This window comes from Cibotium barometz, chromosome 3 (assembly GCF_041138505.1).
Source record: "Cibotium barometz isolate CiBa-2024 chromosome 3, ASM4113850v1, whole genome shotgun sequence".
NCBI lineage: Eukaryota > Viridiplantae > Streptophyta > Polypodiopsida > Cyatheales > Cibotiaceae > Cibotium > Cibotium barometz.
This window is the reverse complement of record NC_141048.1, coordinates 34,294,320-34,311,092: the sequence shown is the minus strand read 5'-3', so window position 1 is coordinate 34,311,092 and position 16,773 is coordinate 34,294,320. Positions and strand designations below refer to the sequence as shown.

Below are 16,773 nucleotides of genomic sequence, written 5' to 3'. Positions count from 1 at the left end.
ATGCTCCTGCTTGCTATGTGTCAATTGCAAGACGTTATAGAACTTTGACAGCATTTAAAACTTTAATATTGTGTGGGCTTTAACAAGAGCGATACGTTGTGGCCGAGATGGCACTTGCTTATTATGTTATAATGAGTGATTCTTAGCTTGAAACCTTCATGAAATATATCAATTGCAAGAGGTTATGGAAGGCTAACAATATTTAAAGCTTCAATGATTGTTTAATGTTATAATGGAAGAATCTCATGTTTGGTTCCTATTCGTGCACACACTTGTATTGATGACTTTGTTATCTTTGATTATAGTGTATACTTACTGGAGTTGGCAGTAATGCTAGGTAGTGTCTTACTTGTTAAGCGCGTAGCTAGCTGATCTACAGATAAAGAAACTTAGAGCAGAAGAGGGATGGGTACAGATAAAGAAACTTACTTATCATAAGGAGGTCTGGGAGAAACATCAGCAGGGCGAACAAGTGAACTACCTAGACAAACTCAAGAAAAAGAAAATAGCGGAGCTGAAAATCATTAGCCAACCCAGCACCTCCCGAAGGCACAAAGGAAAAAGTATCCAAGGAGCTGATTTCTACCAGGATAAGCAATTTAGTTGTAGAAGGCCCAAAAGTCTTAGTACAAATCATAAGCCATATTACTCGAAAGAAAAGAGAATTGACCCGAAAATGCATGTCCAAGCAATTGAAAGGTGGATCAGTTTAAAGCAAAATGGATGAAGAAGAAGTGGCTGATTTTTTTCCACTACCTCTTAAGTCCAGGGCACAGAAATAGTATCAATACCGCCCATCTTTTCTGTAATCACAATGCTCCTAGTTTATGAACGGTGTTAAGAATCAGTAAGCAAAATGAATATGGACGTTTAACTAGCACACAACCCTCAAATTAGTCAAATGAGTAAACACAAGTTAACAAGTTAAAAATTTCCTGTGCAGTTCTCAAACCCTAAAGACCTCATCCTCCTAAACACTCTCTCCTGCAGCCTTATCCTTTGCAAAATCCGGCTTCTTCATCCCGAAGGAATATCGAAAGCCCTTGAGAGAGCTGAATCCCCCACACCATCAGCCTGGTTTATCCCAAGCACAAAAAGCATCCCCACAGCCTAATCTTGGCTTCTTCATCACGAAGGAATACCGAAAGTCCTTGAGAGAGCTGAATTCCCCACATCAGCAGCCCGGTCATCGCAAGCACAAAAAGCATGCCCGCAGTTGTGATACCGACCACCATGATCTGCAGTACGGCGAGGTGGTGGCCCTGGATTGTGGCCACTGGTCCCCAGGTCTCTCAGAGCACCGCTTGCCTTCATCCAGAAGGTCTTGTACCGCAAATTGGATAGGAGCTGTGACACAACACTACACTGTGCCCCACCTACTCCATACAACAGTGTGGACTCACCTTCCTTGCAGGAGGCCACTGAAATTTGTTTAGCTCTCTCTCTCCAGAAAAAACAGAGAGAATAATAACTAGCAGCTCCGCCATGCTGCTTTTGAGCTTCTCAACTATAGAAGATTGCTCATAGAGGCTACGCTTGTAGCATGGTAACTGCCAATTGTAGAAGAAAGAGGAAGAAGATAAGGACAACAAAGAAGCACAAGATGGAGGAGGAGGAATTGGCCAGCTCTTTGAAAGTGAAAATGACTAGAGCGCCTGACAATCACCTCGTAAAAGACCACAGCAATAATCAGAGCATCTAAACTATGCTTAACTCATTTCAGCTGGCACGTGCTACGTTGCTGGCATTGGGAGTCGGAACTATTCTGTTGCAACAGTCAGTCCAATAAATTCACAATAGCATTATAGCTAAAATAAGAAAATCTGACAGCTAAAATAAGAAAATCTGACAATCATAAAAAAATAGCCACCTCCACCGTCATTCAATACAGTACAGAGAGCCTTCAATATAACACTAAAATAAGACACTCAATAGGACAAAGACTCCACTCCAACATCATTACAGTCAAACAATCTGCAAGATTTTAGAAAAAATTAGCCAAAAATGACTGAGATGTTGCAGTCTAAACCAAAGGTACCATAACATTGATAAGTGAAAGCTATGCTACTTGGTAAAAGCACGTACTAATAAAAGGGTCAAGTATGGGTCTATAAAAAGCTCAAGCAAGAATGAGAACAAAGATCTCCAGATGTGAGAATCCTGGGAAGAAAGCCCGGTAAAGCAAAGAGACTAGAAAGAAAGGTTGGTGGAAAGAAAAGTGATGGATGACCAGGTGCCATGACTTGGACAGGGCGCTAGGAAAAGTGGAAAGGAACTATGGGAGAAAAGTAGCAATAGGGGTGGAAGAAGAAAACGTTGCAAAAGATTAATGATGGAGGAAGAAGAAACTGTTGCAAAAGATTACGATACTGAGTTCAGATAAGAAACAAGAAAGCAAGAACCCTACTCCTTATAAACCTCCCGCCAGTGGAGTGAGGATAGATGCAGGTTGAGGTGGGTAAGCATAAGGATATGGGTACGGATATGGTGCTGGGGCATAGGCTGGGAATGGTGTGTGTCGAGCTAGGGTGCTAAAGTATTGCAGGGGAGGTCCATGAATGTTTGTATTATAGGGATCTCACCTCAGAGTAGGGAGCTCCGGAGGATTTCACACGGAAGCGGGAGGCTCCAAAGCAGGACACATCTACATAGGAGTGGCCTCACTCCCTTGCAGGTGGAGTAGAGGAACATCGAAATGCTACATGTCACGGAAGCAGGGAAGGCAGGCAAATGGGCCATGTATTGTGACGGTCAGGTCATAATTACCTGCATGAAGCATGAGAGAGCAGGGTCGATGAGACCACAACTGTGCTTCACATGGCCACATGGAACTAGAATGGGATGTTATGGCCTGACCCACACAGCTTTGCCAAGGGTATAGCCTCTATAACAACTATCATTGATGATCAAGACCTATCCTCTACATTGGCAGTATCCCCCCCAAGATGAAGCCTCTACTCAGGGGGGTCAATGGTTCGTACTCGTCCACTTGCTCAAGGATAGGCTCTAGTTCAGCTTGCACTTTCCTTACAAGTTCGTGGGCTTGTTTCACTCGGTCCTTGTCCGACAATGGGTTGGGATACTCTTTTAGTTTCTTGGGGAAGTTAGGATAGTCAATGGGTTTCTTTCTCCTCGTAAAGAGATGGCTTGAGGGGGAGATCACTACCTGTTTTCCCAAGGAAGAGCTTTGGAGCTCTTGTCTAAACCACTTTCAATGGTCATGACATTGTTGTCTTTGACGACGCATCTTCACAGCTAACAAAAACAAAGGAAAAAACTGAACTGAGAGAAGACAATCTTTTATGGCAAAAACTTAGTGATGGTTTTTAATGCATGCTTGTTGATAGATCTACCCATATGTCCACCAATGGCCACAGGGTCCTCGCAAAAAACATATCAGGGCTCTTTGTAAAAGTTTGGTCCACTGATATGGACGCTAGATGAATGAACTAGTAGGGTTATCTTGCATGGCGTCTACTTCGTGATGACTGACCAAAATATGTTATTTCCTCCTGCTGCAATGAAACACTTTTAAAAATGAGGGGAAGTTTGAAATATTCATACCAAAAGTCTTAAAACATAACTGGTCATTATTTCATTTTCTTTGAAGATACAGATGCTTATTAGCTAAACGCTTCACCACCATTCTACACACCCATCAAATTTAATTTTACTGAACGCAAGGGAATTATGATCCCATGTACTGATTTATGATGCAGAAAAAAACATATTTACCTTCTTCCAAAAAGTAACCCGCCTCTGTGCAGAGTTTGAACTTCCAATTTTCTCAGAAATTTTTTTCCCCACCTTCAGCACCAACAAAGCAACAACTGCACTCCCTGCTCCAATCAAGGCCCCATAACCAATTGCGGAAGCTTGCCAGTCAACAGCACACAATCGATTTAGCCAAAATGACAAAACAGCAATGCCAAAAAATCAAAAGCTGAACCATCCCCTCCAAAAATTCTGAAGTGAAGAAGGCAGTGGTGTTATAGTGGTTAAAAATGTATTGGCATCATACCTATGTAACATGCGGAAGCTTACAAACAAGATTATATTTGTAACTTTGATAATGAATATTCAGCACCTTGGTTCTTGACGATAGCACAATGTAGTGGAGATAAGAGTGCAAAAGAGAAATGAAATGAAATGAAATGATGATATATTAGCGTCTTCAAAAGGCCAAAATGACCTATGACACCAAAAAGGTTACAACAATTGGTGGATCTAATACAATGTCTGTGTAAGAAAAGCTAAAACAACTAAACAACTAACTGAAACTGAAACAACAACTATGAGGAAAAGTAAGGTACTAGGTGTCACGACCCTGTGTTTTTCTCTGGACAGTATGCAGGTGTGCACGGGGACATGGTGGATAGTGTGAATGGCATCAGATTGGAGTTAAAAAGGAAACCCATGTGTGGACAACCCCAAGTGTGAAGGGGGCAAAGAGATTTTGATTTAAAAAGGTTTTATAACCTTTGGTGGTCAAAAATTAATGTTATAAAGGTTTTAAAACCTTGGGAGGCCCCTAAGTAAAATATAGAGGCTACTCTACTTTTGGGAGGGGGCACGCCTCTTTCTCTCGCTTGCTTTTGGGGAGGAGTGGTGCTGCGTGGAGGAGAAGGGAATCACACCTGCGTGGAGAGTACCTGTATAGAACTGCAGGTCGTACAGAACAGGCGGCTGCAAGCTGTATGGAACAGGCGGCTGCATGTTTACTGGCGGCTGGTAGTACAGGCGGAGCTGACGACCAGGGTACAGGTGCTGCAGGTTCAGACGCCTAATGTGCAGGTTGGCTGGCGGCTGGTACACGCAGTAATTGCAGGCCTGTATGGACAGCAGGTACAGTCAAGTACGGTGCAGTCCCGTACAGCTGGTACAGGCAGCGGCTGCTGTACAACAGCTGATACAGGCAACAGCTGCACACTATTTGGTACGGGTGGCTGTAGCTGTTGACCTGTATGGATAGGTGGTGCAGGTGCATTGTACAGGTGGCTGTAGGTTGAGTACTGTGCAGGCAGCGCATCGTATAGGCGGCAGTGCATCTCACAGGCGGCCAAGCGTGTGCTTTTTGGAGGACGGCGTGTTTTTGCAGAAAGGAGGGGCTGGTTTCCCTGGACTCTCAGGTGGCCAGGACTGCAGAGGTACACACAGCTCTTTGAAGGCAAACTTGGATTGTAGTGTACAGCTCCTCTCACCCATAGGTGGCTATTGGGACAGAGGTGCACAAGGTGCTGATCCTCCTTGCAACAGGAATGTTTTGAGACTGTTTATGGACTGTTTATGGGCTGTTTTTGTTTGGTAGCAAATTCAGCTATGTACTTGGGTTTCCGGCTGCAAGTACAGGTCAATTGAAAGTGTTTCTTGGCATGGGAGTGATGCAAGCTCGCATGGCTGCGTGCTCATGGAGCAGATTGTTTTCTTCCTGCTAGAAAGGAACAGAGGGACCTACAGTTATGGGCATCTCTATGTTTCCAGATGTTTCATGAGGGAACAGGTAACTAGATGTATGCCGTTGTTGGCACTGTTGTTGAATGGTGCCATGAATGGTTCTGTATGGAAACAGGACAGAAGTTTCAAAGGGAAACAGGCCTAAGGGTTTCATGTGGAAACAGGTCGTAGGTTTCTCGAGGAAACATGTATTTGGGATTCTCCAAGAGATAGGTCACATGCAGGCAGAAGGTACAGGAATGGATACATGTTTGGTACAGCCTTGCTACTGATTGGGCAGGGGACAGGGAATCCATGACAGAGATGGATAGTACCCTTGAAAGGTAGAGAGGGTTGGTACAGGTGTGTCGACTGTATGTTATGTTGTGTTGTGATACGAGTTCTCTTTTGAGAGATAGTTTGGGAGTCTGTGTTGTGATGCAGAAGCATTGGATGTGTCAGGGTGTGATGCTGTTCATAGTGTGAGAGGCTATGGATGGTTGTGGAAGCCATGATCATGGGAGAAAGCTTCTGTATGCAGACTCAATGTGAGAGAGTCTTTCAATGTGAACAATGGCTGGACTTGTTTGTGGATGCCGAGTGGATATGAAGCCATGATGCAGGCTATTTGCAGGCTTCAGGAGTTCTACTATGACGGCTGAGTTCCCAGCCTGATTGTAATCAAAGCTCTTATAATCAATTAAAGAAATACCGCAAGGGGCGCCACTACGTTTTGGGGCCAATCGATGTCCGTGTACTGTTTGCAGGAGCACTCTAGCTCCCCCTGTTTGTTTTCCTTTTCTAGGTCCTCAAAGTCATTGAAGTGTTTTATGTGCGAGTGTTTGTTTCACTGCCCGTCAGGCCGGTTTCAAGGTTCCGTTTGCCGAGACATCGTCGACTTTCTCAAGGTGGCGAGTCCGTGGTTGCTTTGGTCGGGACAATCGCCAACTTTCCTAAGGGGGCAAGCTCGTGGTTGTCTCATGAGAGTCACATCAAAAGCTTCAACATGTGGAAAGTGAAAGGGAAGTGCAGGAGGCACTGCACGATTGTGTGTCTTTGCCTATATGAGGTGAAGAGCAAGAGCTGAAGATGAAGCTCAGGAGAAAAGACACCAAGGACAAGAAGTAGTTGGCCAGGAATGGTGCAAAACATTCGACAGTTTGTCACCGGTCGTATCTTAATAGAGGCTTTATGGGTTCGGAAGACAGTTTCTTTCTATGTTTAGCAGTGGTGATCTACTATGCTTCATCAAGGACTTGTGCTTACCACTTGGGTGGAGTGCAAGCAGGTTTTGGGTGCCTGAGGATGTATCAGATAAGGCTCAGACGGATGCGGAGGAACTTCACGAGTTTCTTATTCCCGAGCAGATACTGGCACATAAGGAAAGAAAGGTACAAGTAAAGCTTCCCGTCGCTATCTTGTGAAGCTCAAGAACTGTTCACTGATGGATGCGAAGTGGATGGAGGAGCGTGACTTAGCAGATTCACCTCAGGATTTGCAGCTTTATCTTGATGCCTTTGAGTTGGAGTCGACTCTTGTTACGGCTCATTCAGGTTCAGCAGAGCATAGGTCTGGAGCATTGCCCGATGCTCAAGAGGGGGGTAGCACCTCGCTCCCTTGTTACAGCCAGGCTCAGTTGTTATCTAGGAGTCGCTTGGTGACATCTTTGTATTCACCCGAAGGTACTGGAAGCTGACAATACATCTGCTTATGGGACTTCTATGATCTTGTGTTCTAGACACATGAGATGCTTAAGTTGGGTATGGTTCATAGTCGGCCGTGCCTTGAACTATAACTGCAACTATGGATAACTCTATGGAGGACATAAGTCTTGCGAGCAGTCCTAGAGTTGGTTTGGTTCATATATGGATTGAACTCTATTTGTGCATGTATGCATACACTTTTTGAGGTAGAGGTATTTTTGTATTCTGGTGCCATTGGATCCTGGTACCATTGAGAATACATTGGGAAATACTCTGGACTGTGTGGTGTGATGCATGTATGTTGGTATGATACATCAAGTGCTTTATTATGTCATGGATGCACCACTGGGTGTGACTCCTGCGGGATGGCCATGAGACATATGTGGGAAGTACTTAGTGGATGTAGTGTTTGGATGCATTGAGTGCTTTCATATGCTCATGTTGTACCATCAGTCGTGGGTCCTGCGGGATGTCCATGGACGTAAGGCTTGCGAGCAGCCCTTAGACTGTTACTTTAGAGTAGGTAGAGCAACTTGAGGAGCATATTGTTTGCGAATGCATATATGTGTGTCATGCATATGTGTGCCATATGTAGAATGATGCATGGTTTTGTTTTTGGCTAACACAGTTAACGTGTTTCCACTTGGTTTTAGACTTTTGCTGCAGGTTCTGAAGGAACAAGCAAGAGGTGTTTGTCACTTTGGCATGACAGTGTGGCCTATTGTGCAGGATGATTGTTTCATCACCCAGATGCACTTGAGAGCCATTGCTTTTGTCGTATATGGGGAGTCTTTGCTCATAAGATGCCTTATTGTGCCATTGAAGGGACATGGTGGACAGTGTGAATGGGATCAAATTGGAGTTAAAAAAGAAACCCATGTGTGGACAACCCCAAGTGTGAAGGGGACAAAGAGATTTTGATTTAAAAAGGTTTTATAACCTTTGGTGGTCAAAAATTAATGTTATAAAGGTTTAAAAACCTTGGGAGGCCCCTAAGTAAAATATAGAGGCTACTCTACTTTTGGGAGGGGGCACGCCTCTTTCTCTCGCTTGCTTTTGGGGAGGAGTGGTGCTGCTTGGAGGAGAAGGGAATCACACCTGCGTGGAGAGTACCTGTATAGAACTGCAGGTCGTACAGAACAGGCGGCTGCAAGCTGTACGGAACAGGCGGCTGCATGTTTACTGGCGGCTGGTAGTACAAGCGGAGCTAACGACCAGGGTGCAAGTGCTGCAGGTTCAGACGCCTAATGTGCAGGTTGGCTGGCGGCTGGTACAGGCAATAACTGCAGGCCTGTACGGACAGCAGGTACAGTCAAGTACGGTGCAGTCCCGTACAGCTGGTACATGCAGCAGCTGTTGTACGACAGCTGATACAGGCGGCAGCTGCACACTATTTGGTACGGCTGGCTGTAGGTGTTGACCTGTACGGATAGGTGGTGCAGGTGCATCGTACAGGTGGCTGCAGGTTGAGTACTGTGTAGGCAGCGCATCGTATAGGCGGCAATGCATCTCACAGGCGGCCAGGCGTGTGCCTTTTTGGAGGACGGCGTGTTTTTGCAGAAAGGAGGGGTTGGTTTCCCTGGACTCTCAGGTGGCCAGGACTACAGAGGTACACACAGCTCTTTGAAGGCATTGTAGTGTACAGCTCCTCTCACCCATAGGTGGCTATTGGGACAGAGGTGCACAAGGTGTTGATCCTCCTTACAACAGGAATGTTTTGAGACTGTTTATGGACTGTTTATGGGCTGTTTTTGTTTGGTAGCAAATTCAGCTATGTACTTGGGTTTCCGGCTGCAAGTACAGGTCAATTGAAAGTGTTTCTTGGCATGGGAGTGATGCAAGCTCGCATGGCTGCGTGCTCATGGAGCAGATTGTTTTCTTCCTGCTAGAAAGGAAGAGAGGGACCTACAGTTATGGGCATCTCTATGTTTCCAGATGTTTCATGAGGGAACAGGTAACTAGATGTATGCCGTTGTTGGCACTGTTGTTGAATGGTGCCATGAATTGTTTTGTATGGAAACAGGACAGATGTTTCAAAGGGAAACAGGCCTAAGGGTTTCATGTGGAAACAGGTCGTAGGTTTCTCGAGGAAACATGTATTTGGGATTCTCCAGGAGATAGGTCACATGCAGGCAGAAGGTACAGGAATGGATACATGTTTGGTACAGCCTTGCTACTGATTGGGCAGGGGACAGGGAATCCATGACAGAGATGGATAGTACCCCTGAAAGGTAGAGAGGGTTGGTACAGGTGTGTCGACTGTATGTTATGTTGTGCTGTGATACGAGTTCTCTTTTGAGAGATAGTTTGGGAGTCTGTGTTGTGATGCAGAAGCACTGGATGTGTCAGGGTGTGATGCTGTTCATAGTGTGAGAGGCTATGGATGGTTGTGGAAGCCCTGATCATGGGAGAAAGCTTCTGTATGCAAACTCAATGTGAGAGAGTCTTTCGATGTGAACAATGGCTGGACTTGTTTGTGGATGCCGAGTGGATATGAAGCCAGACATCATCGAAGGCTAATTTCTTCAAATGATGAATGTCGCTTCAATGAATCAAATAAAGAACTAAGAATCACCATCTTGTTATGATGATAATGTCTACGTTCCTTCGGATTCTTCCCTCTCTTCTCTCCCATTATTAACATCTCTTAGTTTTCCCACTAGCACAAATCACATGTAACCTTGCTTATTATTTCCAAAAACAAAGTGAGTAAAAAACCCCAAAAAAAATGCTCACAAACCACTAACCTTTTCATTCACTAACTAGCTTTTCTTATTCCTTTCAGAAGAACTAAAACCATTGAAGGTCACTCAATATCAAAGCCATCGACAAAGCTTGTCCATTCTCCCCACACAAAGATCTTCAACACGATCACGAGGATGTGATTGCCATCAAGAAGGGGGGACGTTAACCCATTCCTAGGGTTAACAAGAGCCCCTGCCATCATTGGCAAAGGAAATGTTGCAGGAAAAGAAGTTCAAGGTTAAAAGACATATAATAGAACAATTTATCAGTGAGAAATACCGCAAGGGGCGCCACTGCGTTTTGGGGCCAATCAGTGTCCGTGTACTATTTGCAGGAGCACTCTAGCTTCCCCTGTTTGTTTTCCTTTTCTAGGTCCTCAAAGTCGTTGAAGTGTTTTATGTGCGAGTGTTTGTTTCACCGCCCGTCAGGCCGGTTTCACTAGGAGCTCCTAATGGATAACATCTGGGAAGGAAAACTCCAGCAACAAAGGTAAGCATCATATACATCTCTCTCCAAAGATGTCTCTCATCGGTCGATGGCGGATATCCTCAATGTCCTCCATGGTGAGTACTCTGACTGGACGTCTCCCATGCCGTGCAAGTATGGTCCTGATCCTCTGTTGTAGTCTCCGCCGGTGTCGAGATGGGCCTCTCATCTTGGGGTGCCTAGACCGCCCCAACTCTATAGCCCAATCAATCAGTGTACCTCTGGTGCGGCTATATTCTGGGGCTAGCTGCAATGCCTGCTGGCCTGACTGCTCAATCTCTGGTCGAAAGAAGTCTGTAATCTGCCTCTGTAGGTGTCTCTCCCTCTCTGATTCCCTTCCTGTCAAGAGACCCTCTCTATGTCTACGCAGCTCCAGCAAGTATAATCCGAGGCATCTCTGATCCTGGTATCTCATGACTCTGGAAAGAAGTCTGTAATTTGCCTCTGTAGGTGTCTGAAACCCTCTCTGAACAGGCAGTGAAAACGGCCTCGTATCTCATAATATACTGGAGAGTGACATATGTAATGTAACACTGTCTCTGGCTCCATCTAGATAGGCCCATATCCCTCGACATCTCCTCTGAGGTATCATAAAATACTCTCTGGTTATGGGCGGTCCTAGCATTGAAGTCCCCCAGGAGAATGATGTCACCATCCCTGGAGAACTCCCAAATGTCATCATCCAAAATAGAAAAGGGGGACTGCCCTCTAGGTGATGCATACACTGATGTACTAGGAACAAAATAGCATATAGCAATGTAGAGATATCTGCCCGTCTTTGCCCTCAGTCTAACCCACGTGTACCTAGCCTGCTCATCTCTGCGGACTATATGTATCAGTGGCTACAGCTCCTCTCTAAACAATATTGCCACTCCTCTTGAGCCCCGTCCTCTATGCTCTGAACGAGTCTCCTGTCTACAAGCTGTCTCCCATCGGTATCCACTAAAATGTGGCATGGACTGTCCAGTAGCCTGATGCGTCTCAGAGTAGAAGATGATGTCCCTCCCAGTGAAACTATCCTCAAAAGCCCCTACATAGGGTGAGTGAGTGTATATATGATGGTGAGTGAAAATATGTACAAGAGGTCCTCTGATGTGAGGATACTCTTATTAGAAGACTAGTGCAAAAGCAAAAACAATGTCGGAGCTCAAGCACGGTCGATGAGACGAAGGCTCACGTCGATGTGAGGCAAAGGCACTCCGAGAGGTGGTCGGTGTCAAAGGCTCACGTCAATGGATGCCGAGGCACTCGGAGGTGGTAGTGGGCAGCGGAAGGTGAAGTAGTGCAGGCTCTGGTGACAAGGGTGCTGCGGTACCTGAGGGGGGTGATGAAGAGCAGAGAGGGTTGCCGAACCGAGTGTTGCAGGCTCTGGTGACGAGGGTGCTGCAATACCTGAGCGAAGAGGGCTGCTGTCCCGAGTGGTGGAAGTGGTGCAAGCTCTAGTGACAAAGGTGCTGCAATACCTGAGGGATGGAGAGAAGTAAAGAGGACTGCAGTCCGGAGTGGTGTCGATGGTGAAGATATGCAGAGAGGGCTGCCGTCCCGATGATGTGAGATGGTGAGCAAAGAGGGCTACTGTCCCGAGGTGAACGGTAGAAGAAAAAACGCCAATGAACTGTAGTAGAGAGTGGGCTGCTGTCCCGAGTGGTGGAAGTGGTGCAAGCTCTGGTGACAAGGGTGCTACAATACCTGAGGGATGGAGAGGAGCAGAGAGGGCTGCAGTCCCAAGTGGTGTCAATGGTGAAGATAAGCAGAGAGGGTTGCCGTCCCGATGATGTGAGATGGTGAGCAGAGAGGGCTGCTGTCCCCCAGGTGAACGGTAGAAGAAAAAGGACTGATGAACTGTAGCAGAGGGTGGGCTGCCGTCCCAAGGTAAACTGTAGAAGAAAAACGACAAAGTACTATAGCAGAGAGTGGACTGCTGTCCCGAGATATGTACTGAAGATAAAACGCTGAGGTGCTGTACTGTGTAGCAGAGAGGGCTGCTGTCCCATGAACTGAGGATAAAAAACGCTGAGGTGCTGTATGTAACAGAGAGGGCTGCTGTCCCATGAGCTGATGTAAAACGATGGTATGCTCTGCTGTAGCAGAGAGGGCTACTGTCCCAAGGAACTGATGTAAAACACTGACGTGCCGGAGCCAGAGAGGCGATGATGATGCAGCAGATGTAGTGCAAGCTCCGGCAGCAGCAACAACCAGCAGGTGTGGTACCAGATATGGTCTATGAAGTGGTACAATATGCTGAATGATGAGGCTCTCCTATATATAGTGAGTGGGGCTGCTGGTCGACCACACTAGGGGCTGTCAGCCAGCAGCAAGACCCACAAAACCCAAAATAAAACCACTAAAGGCACCAACACATCAGGCAAACCATCTTATTTGGAGGCACCCAGAAATGTGACATTCCGCACACATCAGTGAACAAGTTGGAATGCACACTGAGAGAAGACCAGGGTCCTACAGGCATCCATCTATTTGACTGGGGATGCAGTCACATGGTGACAACACTTTGAAGCAAAGCACAAAGACGTGCATGGTGCAATGGACTTCACCTAGAAGACATCTGTGGAGAGGCACAAGCAGCATTTCCTCCTGCCCATGTATCTGAAGGGGTTGAGGACAAAGTTCACACCGGTTAATCAAAAGGGAATTAAGATGGTGGAAGAGTTTGCCCACTATGTAAAAAAGCTTGCAGTTCAGTTGCAGTAACCAGAAAAAAACCATCTGGATCCAATCATCATCATAATTTTGTCAAAAATCTAAATGCAACATGGAATTCTTAAACCGACCTTGTTTGACAAAACTTTGGTTCTTTCTCAGAGGTACAAACCAATTGTGGTGGAGGCCGCAAAGAAGGATCATGCATCTACTTCCAAATCGACAACCCAGTACCAAAAGATAAGACTGTCCTAGGCAAGGAGGTCATTCACTCTAGCTTTTTGTCCAAATTGCACCAAGCTCACTCACTCCTCTCAGGTATTACATCCTGCTTCCCTCCCCACCTCCTGGCACTAACCGAAGAACAAAACCAAAAATAGTGGTTTCTTCTGTATGTACCTGCACAGGCTGCGATGGTGGCGCCCACGGCGGCACCTACGCCGATGCTGGCGATAGGCAACAGGCTAGCGGAGACGACAGAGCGGAGCGATCGGTAGAGGCGGGAAGAGACGATACGCCACACCAGGCGGAGGACTTGGAGCCGCACCCACCGCTTAAACCTGAACCACAGCCCTGCCATGATGATGGTTGCAAACTGTGGCGACCCCAAGAGAAGAAGAAGCAGCAGAAGACGACACTGCGTGATGAACGAACGCCAAGCACAAGCTGGCAAGCATGGAGGCCTCCATCTGCAGGCTGGTCACATGGACCCCGCACCACCAGGCTGAGCTGAGCCGTCTTCCCTACAGCACAAGCTGGCAAGCAAGGAGGCCTCCATCTGCAGCCCGTTCACATGGAACCGGGCCCCACCACGAGGCTGAGCTGAGGATTTGCAATTAAAAAAAACATATTTTCCCACCAATCAAAAAAAGGACAACTCCTGTTTTTGTTTCCAAAATCTTTACTATATATGTGGGTTTTATAACTAAAATATATGAAAAATCATTCCTTAGATTAAGGGCTACTTCATATCTCAGCCCGTTTTTCTTAATTGTGGCCAGCACAAATACATTAGAATGCTGTTTTTTTAGAGCTTTGTTGCAATACAAATTTGGGTGCCTAAGTGTGAGTTTCATTCACCCTTCTTGTGAGATTAACCCCCCTTTAAGGCTATTCCAACCTTCAAATTTGAGAGCCACACTACGTCCACCTACTCTCGGAGCATCACACATTGGGTGAGGGATGCTTCAATACTAAACATAAGTCTAGTTACATGTTGCTCATTGGCTAGGATGGAACGCTTTAAAGCTGTTGGGTCACTATAACACACCTCATTGGCTATGCATTTGAAGCCATTCGATGAGTAGGGAGCCTCAAAAGCTTGCATGCGCCAATGTGTTCTACCTTCTCCTCATACTAACATGCGCCCTCTGAAAAGGGGAGAAAAGTTTTGTGGAAGCAAATCATTAGCCTTTATCTCGGCCAATCCTGATGAAAGGTCTCGTTCACAATGTAAAGGTAACTTAGGTGGGTTCTCTATTTTCACAACGTAAAGGTAACTTAGGTGGGCTCTCTATTTTCAAGTAATGCCTTGAGCAATGTTATACGAGTACATACTATTGGATCTCAAAACAACTTCTTCATAATATGTCAAAGATCTTACCTCCATTTCTCCATGTTAGGCTGATTTGCAACCATCTTAAACCCCGCTCCTTATTTAAGCTAGGTCATTGTGGCTAGGTTTTTCAACATTTTCGCACAAGGGATGACAATTATTCAACCCCCATTAAAAGAAATGTTGAAGCATCAACACAAATGCTTACAGTGGCTAAATTCTGTGTCACTCCCAAATCCACACGACACACTTTGCTAGACCAAGGTTGCAATGAGAAATGGATGAGATGAGAAGGAGGTGGAGCTTTTTTCACCATACAATTCATCGCTTCCTCAATGATGTGGACTATAATTAAACTCTTTGTCAACCCATTGTGCACTCAATTTTACATAGCTCCTCATTCCTCAAACTGATGATGGTCTTCTCTTCCTCACGTGACTCATGCACATGATGGTATTTGTTGATGCCTCTAAGTGATAGTGTATGCCTATAGAGAATCGGGGTGATCTTAAGCCATAGACACAACACCAAAATCTAAAGGGCAAGGTGATTTTTGAAAGAATTGTTAAGGCCAAATAGGATAAGGACTTTATGACTTTCATCCATCTAAGCAAGTCCATTAATGAGATCTATTTTAGTGAGTTTTATGACTCTTTCATCCATCTAAGCAAGTGCATTAATTAATGGATGAGAGAATTTTAGAAGGGAGTGTATCAAAAGAGGTTTAGCAAGAGGTTTCTCAACCCGGTATATATTGATAACTTTTGGAATGGAGTCTATTAGAAGAGGTCTTGAGAAGTTTCTTAACCCATGCTTAAACAAGAGGATTCAATTCAATGACAATAAGAGGTTCTTGACAAATGGCAATTCCTTTATTAGCTAGAGAAATGCACTATTGAAATTGTGATCAAACCTGGATGCAAAGTGTGATCGAACTTGGATCACACTTAGAGGAATGCTAAGTGTATAAGGAGGTACTAACTTTGAATGATCTAAGTAGTCTTTGTGAACTTCGCGACGCACCCACTGCTTAAACCTAGACCATAGCCTTGCCATGTTGATTGTTGCATATTGTGGGGCAACACCAAGAGAAGACCAAGCATAAGCTAGCAAAGCAAGGAGGCCTCCATATGCAACCCGTTCACATGGATGCCTAGCATGGCCCCACCATGAGGCTAAGCGTCTACCCTAGACATCGAGACAGGCTCCCCATGTGACAGATCATGTGGATACAAATTTGGACGCCTAGAATGGAAAATGGTCCTTCCTCTCATAGGTGTCATTCACCCTCAATCTAAGGGTAACCCCCCCCTAAGGCTATTGAAACCTTCAAATTTGAGAGCTACACTATGTCCACCTACTCTCTGAGCATCACATTACTCGTTGGCTAAGACGGAATGCTTTAAAGCTATTGGGTCACTATAACACACCTCATTGGCTATGTATAATACCATGTCCTTGTACTAACATGTAGCCTCTGAAAAGGGGAGAAAAATTATGTGGGAGCCAATCGTTAGCCTTTATCTTGGCCAATCATGTTGAAAAGGTCTCTTTCACAACGTAAAGGTAGTTTTAATGGACTTCCCTATGTGGGTGCACTAGCTCATCTGTGTCGCATCCTCACTCCATTGGCACACTAGAATGCTCCTTTTCCAAAGGAGTAAAGAGATAGTTTTTTTCCTAGATGGAGGCAACAAGAGGTGGTCCTTCACGATGGTTCTCTCTCACAAAAGGCAGGGAATAAAGGGGAAGTTAATGTAAGAAGGCAACCCACAATAAAACCTATGTCTAGCATGCATCCACCATCAAGAAACCAAGATTCAATGGCATACAAGCAAGCAACAAGAGGGAAAATGAAACCTCACCACCAGTAAACTATTACAAGGGAATGATTGCATATAGCTTACTGCTGTAAAGAATGACTTATATACAAATAACTAGTTTTCACACTAGGTTGGCCAAACTAAAAAATGGTATAGCCTCTATTACTAGTTTTAAGCAACTATATACACAAAGTCCATAGAATTTCCCTATTTCTAAGGCCGCTTTATATGTATATATTCCAACATCGTCTTACAAAAGATGAGTGCATGTTCGAGTGGGTGAGATGGCAAAGCACCTTACGGTAGGTCGAGCAAGTGAGACCATGTTAACCCTTGGAGTGGTTAACATACCACCCTTCCTAATGGTTGA

At 45.3% G+C, this 16,773-nt stretch overlaps 1 protein-coding gene across 4 annotated transcripts; it reads right to left on the bottom strand.

Annotated features, from left to right (window-relative positions):
• Nucleotides 1–737: 737 nt before the first annotated feature.
• Nucleotides 738–13,803, bottom strand: LOC147639987 (uncharacterized). 4 transcript variants are annotated; one of them, XR_015262243.1, is made up of 4 exons: nt 13,425–13,798; nt 3,736–3,875; nt 3,167–3,515; nt 903–1,765 (listed from the first exon to the last, which is right to left on the bottom strand). XR_015262243.1 is itself a non-coding variant. In XM_086775930.1 (3 exons), the coding sequence occupies exons 1-3, from the start codon at nt 13,603–13,605 to the stop codon at nt 753–755; spliced, it is 372 nt and encodes a 123-aa protein (XP_086632056.1). In that variant the 5' UTR covers nt 13,606–13,803; the 3' UTR covers nt 738–752. The 4 variants fall into 4 exon arrangements, 3 of the variants coding, with proteins under 3 accessions (XP_086632056.1, XP_086632048.1, XP_086632041.1); XM_086775930.1 differs by lacking the exons at nt 903–1,765; nt 3,167–3,515 and adding an exon at nt 738–803 and having other exon boundaries at nt 13,425–13,803; XM_086775922.1 differs by lacking the exon at nt 3,167–3,515 and having other exon boundaries at nt 13,425–13,802.
• Between the last annotated feature and the right edge of the window lie 2,970 nt (nt 13,804–16,773).

Coding starts and splice junctions, on each gene's coding strand:
- LOC147639987 (XM_086775915.1), bottom strand. CDS start 13,605: ATGGCAGGGCTGTGGTTCAGGTTTAAGCGGTGGGTGCGGCTCCAAGTC. Junction 3,876..13,424: donor CACCATCGCAGCCTGTGCAG/GTACATACAGAA, acceptor TTGACTGGCAAG/CTTCCGCAATTGGTTATGGG. Junction 3,513..3,735: donor GGGTTACTTTTTGGAAGAAG/GTAAATATGTTT, acceptor TCATTGCAGCAG/GAGGAAATAACATATTTTGG.